Source organism: Budorcas taxicolor, chromosome 23 (assembly GCF_023091745.1).
Source record: "Budorcas taxicolor isolate Tak-1 chromosome 23, Takin1.1, whole genome shotgun sequence".
NCBI classification, from domain to species: Eukaryota; Metazoa; Chordata; class Mammalia; order Artiodactyla; family Bovidae; genus Budorcas; species Budorcas taxicolor.
In genome coordinates, this window is record NC_068932.1 from 5,403,236 (window position 1) to 5,428,120 (window position 24,885).

A 24,885-nucleotide genomic window follows, 5' to 3' on the forward strand; every position below is an offset into this window, starting at 1 on the left:
TATAATCAAGGGTTTAGTTAAGGACATGTTAAATTTTTGATTCTAGAGCAGACAGAATTATGATTCCTAACACATCCCATGTGTGAATATGTTACCTTACACAGCAAAAGAAATTTTGCAGATATAATGAGGTTTAGGAACTTGAGATGCAAGGATTTTCCTAGATGTCCAGGTGGGCCCACTGTAGTCATCAAAACTGTTGAATAGTGAACAAAGATGGTAGCAGAGTGGATCAGAGATATAAAATAGAAGGAGAAATTCAGAAAGTGTGAGGGGAACTTAACCCACTGTTGCTAGCTTTGAAGATGGAAAAAGTGTACCATGAGCCAAGAACCAAGGTTTGTGGGTGGTCTTAGAAACTGGGAATAGTCCTTGCATGACAAGTAAAAAGGAAGTGGGGATCTCAATCCTACAACCTCAAGGAACTGTATTCTGTCAATAACTTGAATGAGCAAAGAAATGGATCTTTGCCTACAACCTCCAGAAAGGAACACAACCTTATGCATACCTTGATTTTAGCCAGATGAGACACTTGTTGAACTTCTGTTTTATAGAGCTATAAAATAATAAACTTGTGTAAGTCCTAGCAGAGATATCAGTTCAGTAGCTGGACATATATGGAACAGTACATACTTAACATCCCCTGTCCTTCCACACATATACATACATGGTCACATTAAGAAAATTGAATCATTCTATCATAAAAATCTTCCAAATACTGGGATAGATAAAAAACACACCTTGAGTGAGAATCATTTAAATTACATAAAAACCCCCACAGAAGAAAAGTCACTGAAATGTTTAATACTGTTGATTTAATGAACTAAGACCTACTGATGTTACAAGATTTTATTTTTCTATTTAATTAAGCAGTGATTTAAGACAAAAAAGAGTATTTTTTGTTGGGTTTTTTTTTTGTGAGGAAGTTGACAATATTGTTTATTTGTTTTCACTAAGATGACCAGCTTGACTAATTTGTCAGTAATTTGTAAGACAAATTCTAGGAAAGATATAAAAATGGAAGAAAATATGTGTATGTAAGTTCTTTGACTATTTTACAGTATTTTTATCCTCTTCAGACTTTCCTGCAGTTCCTCATCTTTTCTCAGGCTTCAAACTTCAGAAGTAATGCCCTCCCAGGGACATTTGTGTTTTGATGAATCAGAGGGACAAATCCTGCTGGAAAGTCTGGCATTCATAGGGTGCACAGTTATAAATTTGACTTTCACATCCTGGGCTTTATCATTTCAAACAAGGCAAAAGTGTTCAGCAAACCCACCCCACTTGCTTCTCCAGTGTTTGTAAAGGTGAATGTACATCTGCTTATATGCTGTTCAAAATACATCATATTCCATCTCAGGCTTTGTGAATATTAATTGACTTTTGTGTCTCTTGCTCATAATGCAGCCAAGTCTCTTGTTTTCCTTCCTTTCCTTATCAGCCATTTAGTGCATAGTTATGTAACATTTTATGGTTTCTAAGATTTATTCCAGTATGTGTGAAGAACAATGAGATAGAGCTATGTAGCACAAAATGCACAGTATTTGATAATGAGATGTCATAATTTCTATTTCAATTAATTGAGTTTTAGATTATATTAATTCTCATAACACTCCTTTGAAGAATAGCCACTCAAAATTTACTTACTTTATTTAATGCAAAGTTATTTAATATGACTTAAAGTTTACAATTGCAAAAGGCTTATTATTGCATCAACAATTCTATTATCATTTAGAGATTGTATTCTAATATTGAAGAGCCCTTTGCAGTTGCTTTACAGTTACTAAACTTTCACTTCTGTTTGGAGTATGCTTAGTTTTAAACCTCAGTTTCTTGCATTAATCTATTCTAATATGAATTAATCCCTCAAATATTTATTAAGTAATTTTATGTAGGTATTATACGAAGAATTGAGGCACAGATTTTTATTTCTTTCATAACTCTAAGCAAATTATAATCCATAAGCCAAGGTTTTCTCATTTCTAGAATGGAACCAATGTTCTTTATTTATAAGAACATTAGATTAAATGCAGTAATCTATATCTATCTATACATGGTGCTTCTATATGTGTTATAGATATATAATATATAGCTTGAATTTAAAAATATACAATATAAGCTATCACTCAATTATGTTTAATTAAAACTTTTTTAAATTTTAGAGTTAAAAATCTATTAAATAAATGGTAATACAAGAAAATTCAGTATTTATGTAATGTGAATTTTCTGTCGCAATGTAATATTGTTATTTCTACTGATACAAAGTAATTTTATGCTCATTTAGAATTGAGTATCATTAAACTATTATAAATTTCTTTTCATGTTCTAGACTTTTGTACTACTTTATCACTATCTTTTTCCTTTTCTATCTAAAGAAAAAACAATATTTAGTTAGAAATATGCCATAGTTCTTTAACTGTCCCTTCTAAAAAATTATAACAGAGAGTACTATGTGAATTCCTCTGTTTTCAATTTTGTTTAGGCAGCAGATCCTGATGCTGGAATAAATGGCCAGGTGCACTACAGTCTGGGTAACTTCAACAATCTTTTTCGCATCACATCCAATGGAAGTATTTACACAGCCGTGAAGCTTAACAGAGAAGTCAGGGACTACTATGAACTTGTTGTTGTGGCAACTGATGGAGCAGTACATCCCCGTCATTCAACTCTTACTCTGGCCATCAAGGTTTTGGATATTGATGATAATAGTCCTGTGTTCACCAATTCAACATATACTGTCGTTGTCGAAGAGAACCTGCCAGCTGGGACCACTTTCCTTCAAATAGAGGTGTGTGGATGAAGCAGTTGTTTCATGAATTCTGTATAAAATTTGGTATTTGTATGGGTCTGCCAGACTTTGTAAAATGCACACACAGACACACACGCATGCAGTTAAATTTCAAATGAATGATAGCTAAATTTTAATATATGTATTCCTCAAATATTACATACTCTGTTTTATCTAACAAGCCTGTTTTAGAGAGAGAAGGCAGAAAACTTACCATTGGAAGAAACTGAATAACACTTCTTAATAAACTTATTATCAATTCACAAAAGTAATGAATGTCAAATATTTATTATAACAACTGACAAGACACTAGACTATTTTAAAAACCTTAATAATCCCTCACCTTGTACCTCCAGAGTTACTCAGTATTAAATTTTTATGTGTATTATGTTACATTTATGTTTCTGCTCACACAAATATCAAATAACTATTTACACGGTCTAAATATACATGTATCCAGGTATGTACATATATACACATGTATTGTTGCTGTTCAGTCACTAAGTCATGTCTGACTTTTTGTGACCCCATGGACTATAGCCTGCCGGGCTCCTCTATTCATGAGATTTCTCACACAAGAATATTGGAGTATGTTGCTATTTCCTTCTCCAGGAATTCCTTCCAACCCAGGGATTGAACCCTTGTCTCTTCATTGACAGATATATTCTTTACCACTGAGCCACCTGGGAAGCCCATATACATGCATACACAGATACAAACGTATAGAATCACCCTGTATCTTACAGAAATAGATTGCTATACTTACTATTTTGTAATATTTGTTCACTTTCTATACATAACTGGCATACTTCCAGAAATCTGTTTCTCCTTTTCACTAGTGTCCTTATATCTAAGCTTCTGTCTTTTTGTTCTCAAATTATTACCAGAAACTCTGGATATTCAGATTCAGTAAGTTAGATTGGCCTAGAAATCTCCAGTTTAGCACGAACCCTTTAATTCTGACATAGGTGTTCTACGAAGTATATTTTGGAAGAAAAAATATATATAACTCTTTCTCAACCTGCAATCTACAATTTGAATTGTGTTAGCATGAATTTCAAGAGCTTGTGTTTTTCCATGATTCAGCCTGATATATGTTTACTTAGTTCAGTTTAGTTCAGTCTCAGTTGTGTCTGACTCTTTGCGACACCATGGACTGTAGCCTGCCAGGCTCTGCAGTCCATGGGATTCTCCAGGCAAGAATACTGGAGTGGGTTGCCATTGCCTCCTCCAGAGGAAATCTTGCTGATGCAGGGACTGAACCCATGTTTCTTATGTCTCCCACATTGGCAGATGGGTTCTCTACTAGTGTCATCTGGGAAGAAACATTACTAAATCTACAAAAGGCAGATGCTGACCAGGGAGAAGGCTGTTATTTCTCCATTGATTCCTCTATTCATTCATTCAACAAGCTTACTAAATGCCAAGTCCTCTGCTAGAGGCCAAGGATTCAAACATCAACAAGATTTCTTGCCTTCATCGAATTTTCAGTCTCGTGCAGCAAGCATACTGCTGCTGCTGCTAAGTTGCTTCAGTCGTGTCTGACTTTGTGCGACCCCATAGACAGCAACCCTCCAGGCTCCCCTGCCCCTGGGATTCTCCAGGCAAGAATACTGCAGTGGGTTACCATTTCCTTCTCCAGTGCATGAAAGTGAAAAGTGAAAGTGAAGTCGCTCAGTTGTGCCCGACTTTTAGCGATCCCATGGACTGCAGCCTTCCAGGCTCCTCCATCCATGGGATTTTCCAGGCAAGAGTACTGGAGTGGGTTGCCATTGCCTTCTCTGAGAATGTTTTCTCGGGAAAGCTTATTTCTAAGCTGTGAACTGAGGAACAAATAAGAGTTGTTCAAGGGGGAAAAAGAATCTTCAAGGCAGTGGAAAAACCTGCTCAAAATCCTGGAGGAGAAGAAAGAGTAAGGGCTAGAAAATATATGTGTCCGCACCATGTTAAGAAGATTGGAGTTAATCCAAAATGAAATGGAAAAGAAGAGTTAAATCTGTGCTTTAACAATATCTTTCCTATTGTAATGCTGATAATTGTTTAGAGGGGGCCAAGACCGAAGTTCACTTAGGTGTTTGCTGTACTGCATATACATTCTAGCAAAACCTGACCTTCCCCACTCTATCTTTGCTCCATTCCATTTCCTACCGGAGTAGGAATTTCTAATCTCTACTACTGAGTGAAATAATCATCTATAAAGTTTCCATTGAAACCTGCTTTTTCAGTTGTTTCTGTTTGTTTGTTCTTTCTGTGTGTGTGCGTGTGTTTTCTTTTAATGACTGGGAGATTATTTTTTTGAAAATGAGAATTAAAAAAAAATATTGGAATATAGTTGATTTACAATGTTGTGTTAGTTTCTGCCATACAGTAAAGTGAATCAGTTATCCACATACATATATCCAACTCCTTCTCTGATTCTTTTCCCATGTAGGTGATTATAGATACTGAGAAGAATTCTCAGTGCTATACAATAGGTCTTTATTAGTTATTTATTTTATATATAATGGTGTATATATGTCAACCCCAATCTCCCAATTTACCCTTTCCCATCCTTTGCCAACTGGTAACAACTATAAGTTTGTTTGCTATATCCATGATTCTATTTCTGTTTTGTAAACAAGTTCATTTGTACCATTCTTTAAAAAATTCCACATGTAAGAAGTATATGATATTTGTCTTTCTCTAACTCACTTCACTCTGCATGACAATCTCTAGGTCCATACACATTTCTCTTTTATTTTGGCATTTTCTTTGAGAAACTCCTATCTGGAGGGTAGGTACTTTTTCTTTATTCATCTTGTGAATCTTTAGGATATTATTTTTCATTGTTATACAATCAACAGAAAATAATAATCATTTACAACAATATTTACTTTTTGCTTTTTTATTTTAATTTTCTTAACTTTAAACTTTTTATTTTGTATTGGGATATAGCTGATTAACAAAGTTGTGGTAGTTTCAGGTGAACAGCAAAAGGACTCAGCCATAAATATACATGTATCCACCCTCCCCTAAACCCCCTCCCATCAAGGCTGGGCACATAACTTTGAGCAGAGTTCCATGTGCTGTACAATAGGTCTTCGTTGGTTATTAAATACAACAGTGTGTACTTGACCTTCCCAAAGTCCCTAACTACCCCTTCCCCATGGCAACCATAAGTTCACTTTCTAAGTTTGTGAGTCTCTTTCTGTTTTGTAAGTTCATTTGTATCATTTATTTTTAGATTTCACATATAAGGGATGACAATATTTCTTTACTGTGGTATGATTCCATTCATCACTGATATTTCAGATAAAATAGATATAGTAACAAGATCAACAATGACAAAATCTCTTGAGTCTCGGTATTTGACTCAATCTCTTTCTTTCTCTCTCTCTCCCTCTATCTGATAAATTACTTTAAAAAATACTTATCTCTGAAACATAACTTTTGATCATCATTCATTTCATGTTCTAGGTACTGACACATGACCTCCATCAGTCCTGCATTTCTTTATTTTGAAAATAGCAGTGATATAACCATTCTTTTTCTTAACATGTTACAGGCCAAAGATGTTGACCTCGGAGCAAATGTGTCTTATCGGATAAGAAGTCCAGAAGTGAAGCACTTTTTTGCACTACATCCATTTACAGGAGAACTCTCCCTTTTAAGGAGTTTGGACTATGAGTCATTTCCAGACCAGGAAGCAAGTATCACTTTTCTAGTGGAGGCCTTTGATATTTATGGAACAATGCCACCTGGTATTGCTACTGTCACAGTCATAGTAAAGGTAAGGAATGAAGATGACTTCTGGCTGCCTACTTTGTTTTCTCTACCTGTAGTTTCTGTTTTGTTTTGTATTTTTTTTAATCTATACTGTAGTATAATATTTGGGGGCAGCAATCCATAATTATAAATGGTACCAAAGCCAGAATATAAATTTTAAAATTAAAGTATTAACAAAGACTTGAGAAATAACTGAATTATTTGACTATTTATAAAAGATAAATTTGAAAGAACCACTAAATAAGAGTTCAAATACTGTTGCTCCCTAGGTCCACCATTAGCCCTGTGATTTCAATCAAGTCATAATTTCTCTAGATTACACAATAGTCCAAATTCCATAGCACCAGAGATAATAAATTCATCTAAACCCTTCAATTTAAAATAATAAATAAAAAGAGTAAGAGTTCTAAGGCTCTCAGAGCTAGTTTGTTTAGCTTAGTTTGGAACCCAATATTCTTCAGTAAAATTAGCTTTGGATTCAGATGGAACTGGGGGTAGTTTATGGCTCAACCCTTTTCAAGTTCTATGACCTTGGGAACGCTCTTAGACTCTTTAGGTTTACCATCAAATTTAATCAAATACCCTGTACCAACTGATTGCCTGGAAGGGTACATCATCCTCAACATTTAGGGTTTCTTGTGATTTTTAAAGTATGGGTTTAAAATCAGACATGAGGAAAGATTTATTATTTCTCAAATATTAGTGTATATAGCGGTCACATGAACTAAATAGTAAGCTTTCATGTCCCTCTGCTGCTTCCCAGAAAACACCTTTCCCAGCAGAGCATCTGAGGCATCAGTATATTTGAAACGTACATAGATGATTCTTACATAGGTCGTGTGAGTATCAGAAGTTGAAAAATGTACTTCAGTTACAAATATGCACACAAATGATCCTCAAATGGCTTTACTAAAGGTGCTAGTATTTAAAAATGGCTTCAAATTACCTTTATATCTTTGATGACATAAAAAAAGTGCTTTTATAAACATATTATGTATCTTTTTTTGGTCAGGGGAAGAATGTAGAAATTTGAAACTGTGATCTGCACTTATTTTCTCTGGTACCTTCTCTCTCAAGTTAGATGTGGTTGATAATGGAGAGTTATAATCCATCATAAACTCTAGCTTGGTTGATATAATTCCAGTTTATTTATTTATTTTTCATTGTTTATTTCTTTTTTATTTTTAAAAATATAAATTTATATATTTTATTTGGAGGTTAATTACTTTACAATATTGTATTGGTTTTGCCATACATCAACATGAATCCACCACAGGTATACACGTGTTCCCCATCCTGAACCCCCCTCTCTCCTCCCTCCTTGTACCATCCCTCTGGGTCGTCTCAGTGCACCAGCCCCAAGCATCCAGTATCATGCATAGAACCTGGACTGGCCATTCATTTCATATATAATATTATACATGTTTCAATGCCATTCTCCCAAGTCATCCCACCCTCGCCTTCTCCCACAGAGTTCAAAAGACTGTTCTATATACCTGTGTCTCTTTTGCTGTCTCACATACAGGATTATCGTTACTTTCTTTCTAAAATCCATATATATGCGTTAGTATACTGTATTGGTGTTTTTTCTTTCTGGCTTACTTCACTCTGTATAATTGGCTCCAGTTTCATCCACCTCATTAGAACTGATTGAAATGTATTCTTTTTAATGGCTGAGTAATACTCCATTGTGTATATGTATCACAGCTTTCTTATCCATTCATCTGCTGATGGACATCTAGGTTGCTTCCATGTCCTGGCTATTATAAACAGTGCTGAGATGAACATTGGGGTACACTTGTCTCTTTCAATTCTGGTTTTCTAGTGTGTATGCCCAGCAGTGGGATTGCTGGGTTATAAGGCAGTTCTATTTCCAGTTTTTAAAGGAATCTCCACACTGTCCTCCATAGTGGCTGTACTAGTTTGCATTCCCACCAACAGTGTAAGAGGGTTCTCTTTTCTCCACACCCTCTCCAGCATTTATTGCTTGAAGACTGTTGGATTGCAGCCATTCTGACTGGTGTGAAATGGTACCTCATTGTGGTTTTGATTTGCATTTCTCTGATAATGAGTGATGTTGAGGATCTTTTCATGTGTTTGTTAGCCATCTGTATGTCTTCTTTGGAGAAATGTCTATTTAGTTCTTCCACCCATTTTTTGATTGGGTCATTTATTTTTTTTGGACTTGAGCTGCAGGAGTTGCTTGTATATTTTTGAGATTAGTTGTTTGTCAGTTGCTTCATTTTCTATTATTTACTTCCATTCTGAAGGCTGTCTTTTCACCTTGCTTATAGTTTCCTTTGTTGTGCAGAAGCTTTTAATTTTAATTAGATCCCATTTGTTTATTTTTGCTTTTATTTCCAATATTCTGGGAGGTGGGTCATAGAGGATCCTGCTGTGATTTATGTCAGAGAGTGTTTTGCCTATGTTCTCCTCTAGCAGTTTTATAGTTTCTGGTCTTACATTTAGATCTTTAATCCACTTTGAGTTTATTTTTGTGTATGGTGTTAGAAAGTGTTCTAGTTTCATTCTTTTACAAGTGGCTGACCCATTTTCCCAGTACCACTTGTTAAAGAGATTGTCATTAATCCATTGTATATTCTTGCCTCCTTTGTCAAAGATAAGGTGCCCATAGGTGCGTGGAATCATCTCTGGGCTTTGTAGTTTGTTCCATTGATCTATATTTCTGTCTTTGTGCCAGTACCATACTGTCTTGATGACCGTGGCTTTGTAGTAGAGCCTGAAGTCAGGCAGGTTGATTCCTCCAGTTCCATTCTTCTTTCTCAAGATTGCTTTGGCTGTTCGAGGTTTTTTGCATTTCCATACACACTGTGAAATTATTTGTTCTAGTTCTGTGAAAAATACCATTGGTAGCTTGATAGAGATTGCATTGAAAGAAAATAACCTACAGCCCAGATTACTGTACCCAGCAAGGATCTCATTCAAATACGAAGGAGAAATCAAAAGCTTTACACACAAGCAAAAGCTGAGAGAATTCAGCACAACCAAACCAGCTCTCCATCAAATTCTAAAGGATATTCTCTAGACAGGAAACACAAAAAGGGTGTATAAACTTGAACCCAAACAATAAAGTAAATGGCAACAGGATCATACTTATCAATAATTACCTTAAACATAAATGGGTTGAATGCCCCAAACAAAAGACAAACACCGGATGAATGGATACAAAAACAAGACCCCTATATATGTTGTCTACAAGAGACCCACCTCAAAACAAGGGACACATACAGACTGAAAGTGAAGGGCTGGAAAAACATATATCATGCAAATAGAGACCAAAAAAAAGCAGGAGTGGCAATATTCATATCAGATAAAATAGACTTTAAGACAAAAACTGCGAAAAGAGACAAAGAAGGACACTACATAATAATCAAAGGATCAATCCAAGAAGAAGATATAACAATTATAAATATATATGCACCCAACATAGGAGCACCACAATATGTAAGACAAATGCTAACAAGTATGAAAGGGGAAGTTAATAATAACACAATAATAGTGGGAGACTTTAATATCTAACTCACACCTATGGATAGATCAACTAAACAGAAAATTGACAAGGAAACACAAACTTTAAATGATACAATGGAACAGTTAGACCTAATTGATATCTATAGAACATTTCACTCCAAAACAATGAATTTCACCTTTTTCTCAAGCACACACAGAACCTTCTCCAGGATAGGTCAAATCCTGGGCCATAAATCTAGCCTTGGTAAATTTAAAAAAAAAATGAAATCATTCCAAGCATCTTTTATGACCACAATGCAGTAAGATTAGATCTCAATTACAGGAGAAAAACTATTAAAAATTCCAATATATGGAGGCTGAACAACACGCTGCTGAATAACCAACAAACTACAGAATAAATCAAAAAATAAATCAAAATGTGCATAGAAATGAATGAAAATGAAAACACAACAACCCAAAACCTGTGAGACACTATAAAAGCAGTGCTAAGGGAAAAGTTCATAGCAATACAGACATACCTCAAGAAACAAGATAAAAGTCAAATAAATAACCTAAGTCCACACCTAAAGCAACTAGAAAAGGAAGAAATGAAGAACCCCAGGGTTAATAGAAGGAAAGAAATTTTAAAAATGAGGGCAGAAATAAATGCAAAAGAAGCAAAAGAGACTATAGCAAAAATCGACAAAGCCAAAAGCTGTTTCTTTGAAAGGATAAATAAAATTGACAAACCACTAGCTAGACTCATCAAGAAACAAAGGGGGAAAAATCTAATCAATAAAATTAGAAATGAAAATGGAGAGATCACAACAGACAACACAGAAATACAAAGGATCATAAGAGACTATTATCAGCAGTTGTATGCCAATAAAATGGACAACGTGGAAGAAATGGACAAATTCTTAGAAAAGTACAACTTTCCAAAACTGAACCAGGAGGAAATAGAAAATCTTAACAGACCCATCAGAAACACAGAAATTGAAACTGTAATCAGAAATCTTCCAGCAAACAAAAGCCCAGGTCCAGACAACTTCACAGCTGAATTCTACCAAAAATTCAGAGAAGAGCTAACACCTATCCTACTCAAACTCTTCCAGATAATTGCAGAGGAAGGTAAACTTCCAAACTCATTCTATGAGGCCATCATCACCTTAATACCAAAACCTGACAAAAATGCCACACAAAAAGAAAACTGCAGGCCAATATCACTGACGAACATAGATGCAAAAATCCTCAACAAAATTCTAGCAATCAGAATCCAACAACACATTAAAAAGATCATACACCATGACCAAGTGGGCTTTATCCCAGGGATACAAGGATTCTTCAATATCTGCAAATCAATCAATGTAATACACCACATTAACAAATTGAAAAATAAAAGCCATATGATTATCTCAATAGATGCAGAGAAAGCCTTTGACAAAATTCAACATCCATTTATGATCTAAACTCTCCAGAAAGCAGGAATACAAGGAACATACCTCAATATAATAAAAGCTATATATGACAAACCCACAGCAAACATCCTCAATGGTGAAAAGTTGAAAGCATTTCCCCTAAAGTCAGGAAGAAGACAAGGGTGCCCACTTTCACCACTACTATTTAGCATAGTTTGGGAAGTTTTGGCCATAGCAATCAGAGCAGAAAAAGAAATAAAAGGAATCCAAATTGGAAAAGAAGAAGTAAAACTCTCACTGTTTGCAGATGACATGATCCTCTACGTAGAAAACCTTAAAGACTCCACCAGAAAATTACTAGCACTAATCAATGAGTATAGTAAAGTTGCAGGATATAAAATCAACACACACAAATCCCTTGCATTAATATACACTAATAATGTGAAAATAGAAAGAGAAATTAAGGAAACAATTCCATTCACCATTATAATGAAAAGAATAAAATACTTAGGAATATATCCTTCTAAAGAAACTAAAGACATATATATAGAAAACTATAAAAGACTGGTGAAAGAAATCAAAGAGGACACTAATAGATGGAGAAATATACCGTGTTCATGGATTGGAAGAATCAATAGAGTGAAAATGAGTATATTACCCAAAGCAATCTATAGATTCAATGTAATTTCAGTTTAGATATATTTGCTTGGATTTTTTTTTTTTTTTTTTTTTGATAGAAGTCTTTGGTACCAAAATGGGGCTTCCCTTGTAGCTCAGTCAGTAAAGAATCTGCCTGCAGTGCAGGAGACCCAGGTTTGATCCCTGGGTTGGGAAGATCCTCTGGAGAAGGAAATGGCAACCCACTCCAGTATCCTTGCCTGGAAAATCTCACGGACAGAGGAGCCTGGTGGGCTGCAGTCCATGGGGTCGCAAAGAATAGGACACGACTGAGCGACTGACACTATTGATTTGGAAGAATCAATATAGTGAAAATGAGTATACTACCTAAAGCAATCTATAGATTCAATGTAATTTCAGGTTAGATATATTTGCTTGGATTTTCTTTTTTTTTATAGAAGTCTTTGGTCTCAAAATGAGTCCAAAACTATCATCTGAACAAGCAGGATGTGCACTCAATAAGCCTCATTCTCTATTTGGGACTCACATCTCTTAAAATGTCTTCCACATTCTCTGACCACCCCTTTATTTTAATACATGGGATTCACTCAAGGAGTCAAAATCAGAAGGTGGGAATTGTTGCTCATTGATGGGCTCTTCTTTCTTCAGAAATGGAAGAGTATTGATCTAATTTTTATTGCCTCAGTTGCTCTCTTTATTTAGAGAAGTCAAACAATTTCATTGGTCAAGACTTCCTTACTTTTACAGAGTTACTTCTGGATAATTGTACATTGAAAACAAAACAATATTTAATTCTAGACATTTTTCAGTTACACTTTGCTTTCTTATTCAGGGTTATTTATTTATTTTTTAATATAAATTTATTTATTTTAATTGGAGGTTTATTACTTTCCAATATTGTATTGGTTTTGCCATACATCAACATGAATCCACCACAGATATACATTGTTCCCCATCCTGAACCCTCCTCCCTCCTCCCTTCCCGTACCATCCCTCTGGGTTGTCCCAGTGCACCAGCCCCAAGCATCCAGTATCATGCATCAAACCTGGACTGGCGATTCGTTTCATATATGATATTACACATGTTTCAATGCCATTCTCCCAAATCATCCCACCCTCACCCTCTCCCACAGAGTCGAAAAAACTGTTCTATACATCTGTGTCTCTTTTGCTATCTCGCATACAGGGTTATTGTTACCATCTTTCTAAATTCCATATATATGCGTTAGTATACTGTATTGGTGTTTTTCTTTCTGGCTTACTTCACTCTGTATAATAGGCTCCAAGGTTATTTAAGCATGATCAAGTTTGTTGAACATTTCTCCAAATTCAGACTGACATGTGCTTTCCTTTCACCTAATCACTCAGGATAAGATTATCACAAAGAGAATTTTAAACCTGTATTGTATACTACTGGGACCCATTAAAGTATCATACTTGTTTGTTTTGAAGGGAAGAGTGAAATATATTTCTCATTTCTCTACAAATGTAAATCTTTCCCAAGCTTGCAAATTTTCTGCTATCGGTCTGTTTGCTTGCAATACTGACAAGCTATTTAGCTGATAACATAATTGCATGGTATTTGCCAAGAGATATTTCTACACAAAATAGTTACCATGGGGAGACCATTTTGAAGTCATCTCTGAAAATGAGCAAAAACATAATTTCTTTTGTAAAGAAAAGGGGAAAAAAAGATTCAGTATTTAATATCTAATCCATCAAATTGATTTAAGATTGGAATGATAATGGAAAAAAATAAATATTTATTTCAAAGGAAAAATATTTTCACAATAGAAGGAAAATTGAATTTTACCACAGTCACCTGCAAAGAGCTTTCATAGTGTCAAATTTCAAGGATCCAAAACAAAACTAATCATGATCATTTGAACAATATGTATATTTGTTACAAAGGCTTTACAGAATATTGCTGAAACAAGGTCTTTTGGTTGTATATATATTGAATAAGAATTGAATCTGTCACCATAGTGAATTATGGGATATGGGTAAATCTCTGAAAAATAGGAATAAAATTCTAAATAGTTTTAAACATAAAATCCAGAGAAAAACATGCCTTTACAAACTGAGTTATAATAATATAATATAGAAAATACATGGAAATAAAAGATCTGTTTTCTATAGTAAGCAAAAAGCTGAATGCAAGCCAAAAAGGTTGAAATACTTAAATATATATACAATTCTGGATAACCTTAAAAGTAATTTAAGGAAACTGTCCAGGATAAACAGATGTCTTAAGTCTTTTTCTGATTGTAGTTTTAAATAGAATGTCTTGCACACAAGTAGAAGAGAGAGTGAAGGAGATTCTTCTATGAAAGGAAGAGACTGTATTCACCCCTGGTGTGTTTACCTATAAAAGAGGTTACAGGTATGGGAGTAGGCAGGGAGAGATGGTAGGACCAGAAATGAATGACCATCTACAAGGGCTGAAGTTATTAGGAAATTCAGTGAGTCTTGGAATAGAAAGCTAGCATGTTCATGTTTCAGAGTGATTTCTTCCTCTGAGAAGGAAAGAAATGTTCTTATCCCAAAATAATATAGGAAAGAGGATAGATAGAAACTCAATGCCCAGTACAAAGGTGGCATTTGCTAAAAGATGGACACCTGACAGGCAATGAATTGCCACTGATAGTCTATGGTGACAGTATTAATAGAGTCCTTGTTTTGATTTGGTCGAAAGAGCTGTGACATGAGGGACCAGGAGGTAGTTCAGGATTCAAACAAATCAGAAACTCTGAACATTTCAGTGTTTACAACTTCTTTCTTTCTGTTGCTCTGGAGTGAGGAGATTGAGTAAAAGATAGCTTCAATGGACCAGCGTGGTCTAATAGATTGATCTTCAGATGGCTCCAAAACCTTGTTCATAGTGATTCTAGTGGAGGTGATGGAAACCCAGCTGAGCTATTTCAAATCCTAAAATGTGATGCTGTGAAAGTGAGGCACTCCATATGCCAGCAAATTTGGAAAATCAGCAGTGGTCTCAGGACTGGAAAAGGTAAGTTTTCAATCCAATCCCAAAGAAAGGCAATGCCAAAGAATGTTCAAACCACCACACAACTGCACTCATCTCACATACTAGCAAAGTAATGCTCAAAATCCTCCAAGCTAGGCTTCAACAGTATGTGAACTGAGAAATTCCAGATGTTCAAGTTGGATTTAGAAAAAGCAGAGGAACCAGAAATCAAATTGCCAACATCCATGGATCATAGAGAAAACAAGAGAATTCCAGGAAAACATCTACTTCTGCTTCATTGACTATACTAAAGCCTTTGACTGTGTGGATCAAAACAAACTGTTGAAAATTCTTAAGGAGATGGGAATACCAGACCACCTTACCTGCCTCCTGAGAAATCTGTATGCTTGTTAAGAAGCAATAGTTAGAACCAGGCATGGAACAACAGAGTGGTTCAAAACTGGGAGAGGTGTACATCAAGGTTGTATATATCACTCTGCTTATTTAATTTACACGTAGAGTTCATCATGTGAAATGCCAGGTTGGATGAAGCACAGTCTGAAATCAAGATTGCCAGGAGAAATATCAATAACCTCAGATATGCAGATGACACCACCTTCATGGCAGCAAGTGAAGAGGAACTGAAAAGCCTCCTGATGAAAGTGAAAGAGCAGAGTGAAAAAGCTGGCTTAAAACTCAACATTTGAAAAACTAACATCATGATATCTGGTCCCATCACTTCATGGCAAATAAATGTAGAAACAATGGAAACATTGACAGACTTTGATTTCTTGGGCTCCAAAATCACTGCAAACACTGACTTCAGCCATGAAATTAAAGGATGTTTGCTCCTTGGAAGAAAAGCTATGACCAACTAGACAGTATATTAAAAAGCAGAGAAATTACTTTTCCAACAAAGGTCTGTCTAGTCAAAGCTATGGTTTTTCCAGTAGTTATGTATGGATGTGTGAATTGGACTATAAAGAAAACTGAGCGCTGAAGAATTGAACTGTAGCATTGAACTGTAGTGTTGAAGAAGACTCTTGAGAGTCCTTTGGACTTCAGGAGATCAAACCAGTCAACCCTAAAGGAAATCAGTCCTGAATATTCATTGGAAGGACTGACACTGAAGCTGAAGCTCCAGTACTTTGGCTACCTGATGCGAAGAACTGACTAATTTAAAAAGACCCTGATGCTGGGAAAGATTGAAGGCAGGAGGAGAAGGGGACAATAGAGGATGAGATGGTTGGATGGCATCACTGACTCAATGGACATGAGTTTGAGCAAGCTCCAGGAGATGGTGGTGGACAAGGAAGCTTGGCATGCTGCAGTCCATGGGGTTGCAAAGAGTAGGATACGAATGAGCAACCGAACCGACTGACAGGTGGCTCAGGGGCAAGGAACCTGCCTGCCAATGAAGGAGATGCAAGAGATGCTGGCTTAGGGCAATCCTTACTTCCTACCCTGGAGTAGGAAATGCAACCTACTCCAGTATTCTTGTCTGGAAAATTCCATGGACAGAGAAGCCTGGCAGGCTACAGTTCAGGGTGTCAGAATCAGACACAGCTAAGCACAGCACAGCACAAAGTTAATTTGCAGTATTGTTAATTTGGGGTTGCAATTATATACATATACAATTTTTTTAAATTATAATTTCTAAATTCATTATAGATTATTATGATACCAAATATAGTCCCTATGCTATACAGTGAATCCTTGTTGTTTATCTGTTTTATGTACAGTGGTGTTTATCTGTTAATTGCATGCTTCTAATTTATCCTTCTTCCTGCCTCCTGATTGGTCATTATTTTTTATGACCTTGTACTGTTCCTCTTGAGATTGGTTAGCCTGGATAAAATACCCTTTTAAGGACCATGACCTTCAAATGTTACCCTCTGTTCTATTCTGTACTATCAGATTCTTAACAGTATATTCTTTCTAATATATATGCACCTCCATGTTTAAAGAATATGAACACACCAAAGAGGGTGTGTCATGGGGCTGAATCAGATAATTTCCTAACCTGTCTGCCTATTCTGCTATTGTACACATCTAAAACTACGGTATAGTATATTTGTACTAAAAAACAAAACCAGAGGAAACAAAAATTATACAAGCCTAGAGACAAAGATAGTATCTTAAATAGTAATAATTCATATATCTGTGACTCTCTCTCATGGCTTCCCAAAAGTCACCCACTGATTTCTGGGACTCCTGAGAAAATGCTTTACTTATATACACGATTGAGTAATTTTACCCTTCAGTGCTTATCACATTCTTCCCTGGCTGCCAAGGCAAACGAGACCAGGCTTGCTATTGCCATGTGTCAATGTGGGTAACAGATGCTGATAAGCCTTGTCTATACTAGTTACTGCTAAACAATGTCACTATTTTTCAATTCCATCATGACTATCAGCTGCTATCTCTATCCTGATGAATTGGCTGGTACATACTGGGGGCAAGGACACTCTTGATATGCGAAATCCTCAATACATATTAATACTCAAAATTTAAATTCACCAAAGTCATATAGTACTCCAAACACTAATAATCTGTGTCTTCAATATATTGATGTCTTCATGGTCTTTCATGATCTATTTTATACAGCACTAGCCCCTCAAGATGGTGTCTTGAGGAGTGTCTGGGTGTCTCATATACAAAGATTAACATGGACAAATTAGTTTGGGAAACCCCAGTATGTATAAAAATAAAGATTTCTGTACTGTAGGGCTTTGTATAGGAGCCTTGAATATTAATATATTAGTGTATGTTGTGAATATCAAGAAAATAAAATGTAATTTCCCACAGTCTATCATGGCATTTCTTTTAATTTGTAAAGTTTCTGATAGAAGTAATTTTCCAAAGAGTGCAATTTAGGAAAAACTTTATTAGGTTTTAGTGAAAACAACTATTTGTGGGGTTAAATACTGACAAAGTTGTTATTTAAAATATACAAATAAAACTGCTACAACCGTATTTTTTTTTAAAGGCTCTATAAATAATTTTTTAAATTATCTTCAGGGAGATAGATTCAAATTATGCAATGTTTAGAAGCTTGCCAGATTGCCAAGATAAAAGTATAGTAACTAGTTAGAAGAGTTCTTAAAACTGTAAAATATTTTTGGAAAGAGATGTTTAAAATTTTATGTGTGGAATTTTAATGAAAATCCTACTCAAGTTATTTTATATATACTTTTCAATGACTTTGCCAGTTCCCCTTTTTCTCACCTCTAAGTATCAGAATGATGCCTTTAGAATCTGATGTGAGAAGAAAAATGTGAAGAAGTGTTAGTCGCTCAGTCGTGTCTGACTCTTTGTTCTCCTCTGTCTATGGGATTTCCCAGGCAAGAATATTGGAGTGGGTTGCTATCCCCTCCTCCAAGGGATCTTCCCAACCCAGGGGATCAAACCTGGGTCTCTTGCATTGCAGGCAAATTCTTTACCATCTGAACCACCAGGAAAGCTCAGCATCTGGCATACCAGAATTAAATATTGGGTCTATCTTTTATTAGCTGGATAATTATGAACAACTTAATTTCTCTAAGCTTCAGCTTCTTATTATAAATTAGAAGTAATAATAATAGCTAACATACATTTTAGACTAATAATTGAAATGGTAAATTTAACACACTTAGCATAATGTCTGATATACCGTGAAAAATAAACCATACATACACACATACACATATACAATTATGATGCAGTTTTTAGAAAGTCTGAGATAGGGTGGTATGATTAGAATCTTCTCATAGATTCAAGCTCAGAATAGACACATATTCTCCCAACTGGTTTTCTTGCCTTGGAACTGAACTGAGATCATTCTGTCATTTTTGAGATTGTACCCAAGTACTGCATTTTGGAGTTTTTTGTTGGCCATGAGGGCTACTCCACTTCTTCTAAGGAATCCTTGCCCACAGTAGTAGACACATGGTCATCTGAATCAAATTCATCCATTCCCAACCATTTTAGTTCACTGATTCCTAAAATGTCAATGTTCAGTCTTACTGTCTCCTGTTTGATCACATCCAATTTACCTTGATTCATGGACCTAACATTCCAGGTTCCAACGCAATATTGTTCTTTACAGCATCGAACTTTACTTTCACCACCAGACACATCCACAACTGGGTGTTGTTTCTGCTTTGGCTCAGCCTCTTCATTCCTTCTGAAGCTATTTCTCCAGTCCTCCCCAGTGGCATATTGGACACCTACTGACCTAGGAAATTCATCTCTTAGTGTTATATCTTTTTGCCTTTTCATGCTGTTCTTGGGGTTCTCAAGGCAAGAATACTGAATATACATGCTTATACTTAGGCCACTATATGCAAAGAGACCTTGGATGGAAAAGACCCTGATGCTGGGAAAGACTGAGGGCAGGAGGAGAAGGGGACAACAGAGGATGAGATGGTTGGATGGCATTGACTCAGTGGACATGAGTTTGAACTAACTCTGGGAGATAGTGAAAAACAGGGAAACCTGGCATGCTGTAGTCCATGGGGTCGCAAAGAGTCAGACACAACTTAGCGACTGAACAACAGCTCCCAATTGACCACAGTGTCATGACTTGGAAAAAATTCAAGAAACTTATCAACTGCCTCCCCTTACATTATCATTCCAGTTCAGAGAATTTAGATGGGAGTGGAATTTTATATTAAATTAGTGGCTTGTCAACATTGCACAGTGTTAGTCTCTTCTAATTTAACCATCAATGTTGAAAGATTGTTTTACCTGCCAACGTGCATAAGTAATGAAGCAGTTGCTCAGATAACAGAGATATATCCTATGTGAAACTTAAACTCCTTCATATGTTTTCCCATCACATCCTTATACTTCCTCCTTCATAGCATTCATCACACTTAATAATATTTATTTATTTGCTTTCCACACTAAATTGTAAGCTCAGTATCAGCAGCCACTTTATCTTTCTTGGTGGTAACCATATCTCCAGAATCTAATGTACTACCTAATACAGAGGAAAGTGAAAGTGAAGTCCCTCAGTCGTGTCTGACTCTTTGTGGCCCCCTGGACTGTAGCCTACCAGGCTCCTCCATCCATAGAATTTTCCAGGCAAAAGTACTGGAGTGGGTTGCCATACAGGGGAGTTCCATCAGTATTTGTAATACTGAGAACTATAGTGTACACTTTGCTTCTTGTGGCAAGTGTACCATGATTACCTTATATTGGGAATAATACTATCAACCAAGATTCTAGAAAAGTGTCAAACTTAAAAAGAAAAACAAAGCAAAACAATTTTAGGCAGCTAATAAAGAAACTTCCAGTACAGGTTCTTATCCCCACCCTCCCAACCTCGCCAAAAATCGTTGAGATAAGTTTGTGATTTGTGTTTAAGAGAACTCCATGCAAAATAGAAAAAGAAAGATGTGTTTGGTTGGAGATGGGGCCTTTTAGACCTTCTGTGACAGACTCAAAGGAGAAGGGAGAGGGGTCAGAAAGAAACAAAGAAACCAAGGCGGTGGAAAATGCAGAAGGCATATAATGTAAGAAACAGCAATAGGAACAACAAAGAGAGTGTGTCTGGTGCTGGGAAAGAGAACTAGTAACAGACAGAGGAAAAAAATCAACTGTGTCCTCTGCCAAGGAAGAGGAGGCATCAGGTCCATAAGCCTTAAAGGATTTCAGAGGCAGGTAGCCGATGGTTCTGGTGCTAATGCTAGACAGTAATGGAGGAGTTTAACAGAAGTCATTCCACCCACTGGCACACACCACCTCACCACCTGATCTCGTTACAGAGTGTGCATAAGAGTTTGAGATGAGGACTGGCATTCTCTATATTATCAACATTTAACAAAGATGATGGAAGTATCACTGGTTAGTACTCTTCTATCAAAGCAAAGCCTCTTTTCTAGAATAATTTTTAACCCATGATTCCAGACATCAAAAATTATATCATCTCGCTTGTCTTTAAAAAGAGAACCTGCTATTAATTTGTTAAGTTCACCAGCAATTTCCTATGTTCCTGTTATACTCATTAGAAAAGATTGCTTAAAATCTACTCTGTGGTCTGCCAAAGCAGAAATGGCTTCTGTGATTATTTTAACTTGAATTTGGAAAATAAATAAACATATTTTCTTCCTCTTAGATAGCTGTACATTCAGGTGCAGTTTCAGTTGCTTGATATATGGGAGCTAATTATGCTAACTCACACGACTTTTTTTTTTTTTTTTTCTAAGAAGATCAAGGCTTCGTTCCAGCTGAGAACCATGGTAACATTCAGAATGCTCTTTAAAAACATGAAAAGAAATTTTTTGTTCAGAACAACAAAAATTATAATCACAGAAAGCAAACTGTTATAGGCCTTGATAAAATTGCTAACGAGGACAGAAAAGGAAATTTTCTTTTTGTCAATCATGCCCTCTAGTGGAACGATTGACAACAGAAAAGAGCTTTGCTTTTGGAGAGCGGAGCTTATCCTTAGTTTGCTGCATAGTAGAGCATTTGTCAGACACGACTGAGAGACTTCACTTTCACTTCTCACTTTCATACATTGGAGAAGGAAATGGCAACCCACTGCAGTGTTCTTGCCCGGAGAATCCCAGGGACGAGGGAGCCTGGTGGGCTGCCGTCTATGGGGTCGCACAGAGTCGGACACGACTGAAGCGACTTAGCAACAGCAGTAGCAGAGCATTTGCACAAAGGCAGATTTATATACCTTTTTCTTCAAACATCCCTGGAGCATAAATATAATAAACTATTGATTATTCTATTTGGTATTGTGCATTCCAATAAATTCTCTCATCTGAAATAATGGATTGTGCAAGAACTGTGTGCACTGGCTACACAATTTAGCTATAGTGAAGAATTGTAACCTCAAAATATGTACAGTGTTCTAGAAAAAAGATATACAGCTACAGTGACAGCATTGATTTATTCTCCATTCTGTCAATGACAAGCAGACTAAAGGAGGGATACCAATTTACAAACTTAGGTTTCTGTATAATCAGTATATGAAGCCAGATTATAGAAATGTCCACTGTGTGTTCAGTTAGGAGGTGAGTGACCTGGGGACTATTTTCCAAGACAACAAAAAAGAAAAAGATGTTACTGTATTCAGCACTGTTAGCAGCTGTATTGACATAATTAAGAAAAAGCATATTTTTCCCCTGTAATAATCAAATTAATCCAAAACATGCCTGTAACATTAAGATTTTTAATATCCCCTTGGAGAATAAAGGAGAAGAAAATTCATAGGAATGTACTGACTTTATGTGATTTGGGAAACTCATGTACAGAAAAATCACAAAGTTGGATTCCTTTTCTAACCTTCAGAAACTATGATTTAGGGGGCACAAGAGGAGTTCCACCCCTTTGGTTACAAGATTCACTCATTAAAACAGTTAGCACTCTTGAAAAGAGTAGGAGGAAATGTGCATGCAAATGTTTTATTTACCCCGTGCCTGGAACCTGAAGATCAATACCTTCCGCAGTCCTCATTATGGAGAACAAGTGCTTCCTAGGTTTATTTACTTGTTCAGATTCTAAAGCTCATCATATATAAAGGAAGTCTTCTTCATTATAGAGGTTGTGAATACTGCATGTCAAAACAGGGAAATAATGTACTTTTTGAGAATTTCTCAGTTTTGCTTACAGTTCAACACCTACAACTTTTACAAGAGTCTGCAGGGTTTTTCGGATATACAACTCAGATGTTAGCTCTACTGTGAAAAGCAAGCTCAATTTGATTGCAATTGTTTATGATCCAGTTGTCCTGACCTCTTTGCCAAAAAGGGTGTTTATAATCAGCTAATTTGTATATTTCCAGCTTACATGATGCAAAAAAAAATTTTGTGTCAGAACAAATGCCAAAGACTGTGTAGAATAATCAAATGAGAAAAGGGTGGCCTTCGGAATAAAATAACTAACACATTTAGTTTTGAGCTCAATCATGTTTGAGTCAGAGTATCCAAGACAATGCAGGGTATAATCATTTTTTTTAAAGTAAATCTGAGAAAGATCAATCCTCCAGGTTAATAATCATTATTTTTAAGAAAAAAGGATTTACAATTCTCCATAAAATATTAAATTTTTGAGAAAAAAATATCACCTGGCTCTCAAGAGACCAGATTAATTTGTGGTTTTGCCAAACCAGTAGATTAGTTTGGCAGATGTCACTATGCTATCTTCAGAATCAGTAACTTTACCTGCCAAATGGTAGTTAAGTGACAAATTCAAGAACTTTATTTATTTTTTTTTTGAGTCACTTCAGTATCTCCAGTGCCTAGCGTTGGGTCACAAAAATGGGGGGAACCTCATAAATATCATCTAGTGAATAAACATGAATAACTCATATCACTGAATTGTGAAAATTAAAAAGATACATATAAATCACTTTGAAAAATCTTTAAATAAATTAACATGATTTCTGACTAAGAACATCTAATCCTCTGTGTCATTATTGTAGTGTGCTATAGGGAAAATATCTTTTAATCATTTTATGTTTGTAAAAATGTAAAATGGCATCAAAGGATATCTCACAATTTGCATTTGAAATGCTCTAATCATCCTATTATGCTAAATATATAAATAATTTGCAATTGCAATGGAAACATTAAAGAGCTTTCTTTAAAAGCAACAACAAAACAATATATATACATATATATGTGTGTGTGTGTGTGTATATGCCATCTTCTACACCTGTTTCATAGAAGGGTATTTTTAATGAAATGTGTTCCTACTCTTAAAAGTTGAGAATTACATCATACCATTAGAAGCATCTTTAGAGAAAATTTCAAGCATCATACAATATCTGAAAGCTTTTTCTGGAGGCACATGGGTAGTGAGACAGACTGTTTACTTGAGTGGAATGGGCTTCAACAGAATGGGGTAGGCTTCATACTCCTTAATATTGTATAGGGTCTCTAGTAGTTTCCTCTGGGGTGCCATTCTGAAGTGAGGGTAATGGAATTGAGAGGATGGAAGGCTGACAGTGGCAAATGGGTTGTGTGATATAAAGAGGTAACCTGGTTTAAACAGAGCACTAAACTCTTCATTGTGTCTTATAGGATATGAATGATTACCCTCCAGTATTTAGTAAACGAATCTACAAAGGAATGGTGGCTCCCGATGCTGTCAAGGGTACACCTATAACGACTGTTTATGCCGAAGATGCAGACCCACCTGTAAGTTGAAGACATTGATTAATACTCTGAACTAAAGGGAGAAAATTTTAACACTTATAAATGACCCAGTTCCCAAGACAGCACAATGAGTCTGTGTGTTCCACTCTATCGACTCTCTCACATTTGATGCACTCTTGCCTGTTGTACACACAGGTATAGACCATATTTCAAGTGATTATTACTGAACTTAGATAATTAAGGATATGGTTTTTGTTTTACTGTGATTCAATATTTAGTATTTGTCAGTTTATCTAATACTAATGATAAATATGTAATATATAAAGAATTATCTACATTTGCAATAAGTATAATTCAGTTTCTTTATTTGGAACTTCATAGGTTTATTTTAGCCTAGATAAGTTTTATCCTTAAGTGTTTTCCATCTTATTTACATTTCATTAGCAAACACTAAATCAACATATAACAATATTACATTGAGTGTGCTAATTTTGGTAAGCTAAAATTGTCTTGCTTTTAGAACATATTTCATAGATTCTCATAGATGTCCTAAATTGCCTTTCAAGATAGAGGGTTTCTAATTAAATTATAGCAGAAGTGAGGTAAATTTTGCTTAATATCATTTCTTAATATATTGAAGAGAACATATAAAACTAATAGTACTTGTATAAAAATACTTTCTAGAAATAACTTGAGAGTATTTTACATATTAATTAATTATTCTCTTAATAGTTGGATGAT

At 35.6% G+C, this 24,885-nt stretch overlaps 1 protein-coding gene across 1 annotated transcript in view; it reads left to right on the forward strand.

Annotated features, from left to right (window-relative positions):
* The window catches only part of PCDH15 (protocadherin related 15), an 898,514-nt gene that overhangs the window by 639,503 nt on the left and 234,126 nt on the right, over positions 1–24,885 (forward strand). Inside the window, exons 20-22 of the mRNA XM_052660663.1 lie at positions 2,487–2,788; positions 6,333–6,557; positions 24,070–24,186. Coding sequence (XP_052516623.1) covers positions 2,487–2,788; positions 6,333–6,557; positions 24,070–24,186 — 644 coding nt within the window. The remainder of the gene's footprint in view (positions 1–2,486; positions 2,789–6,332; positions 6,558–24,069; positions 24,187–24,885) is intronic.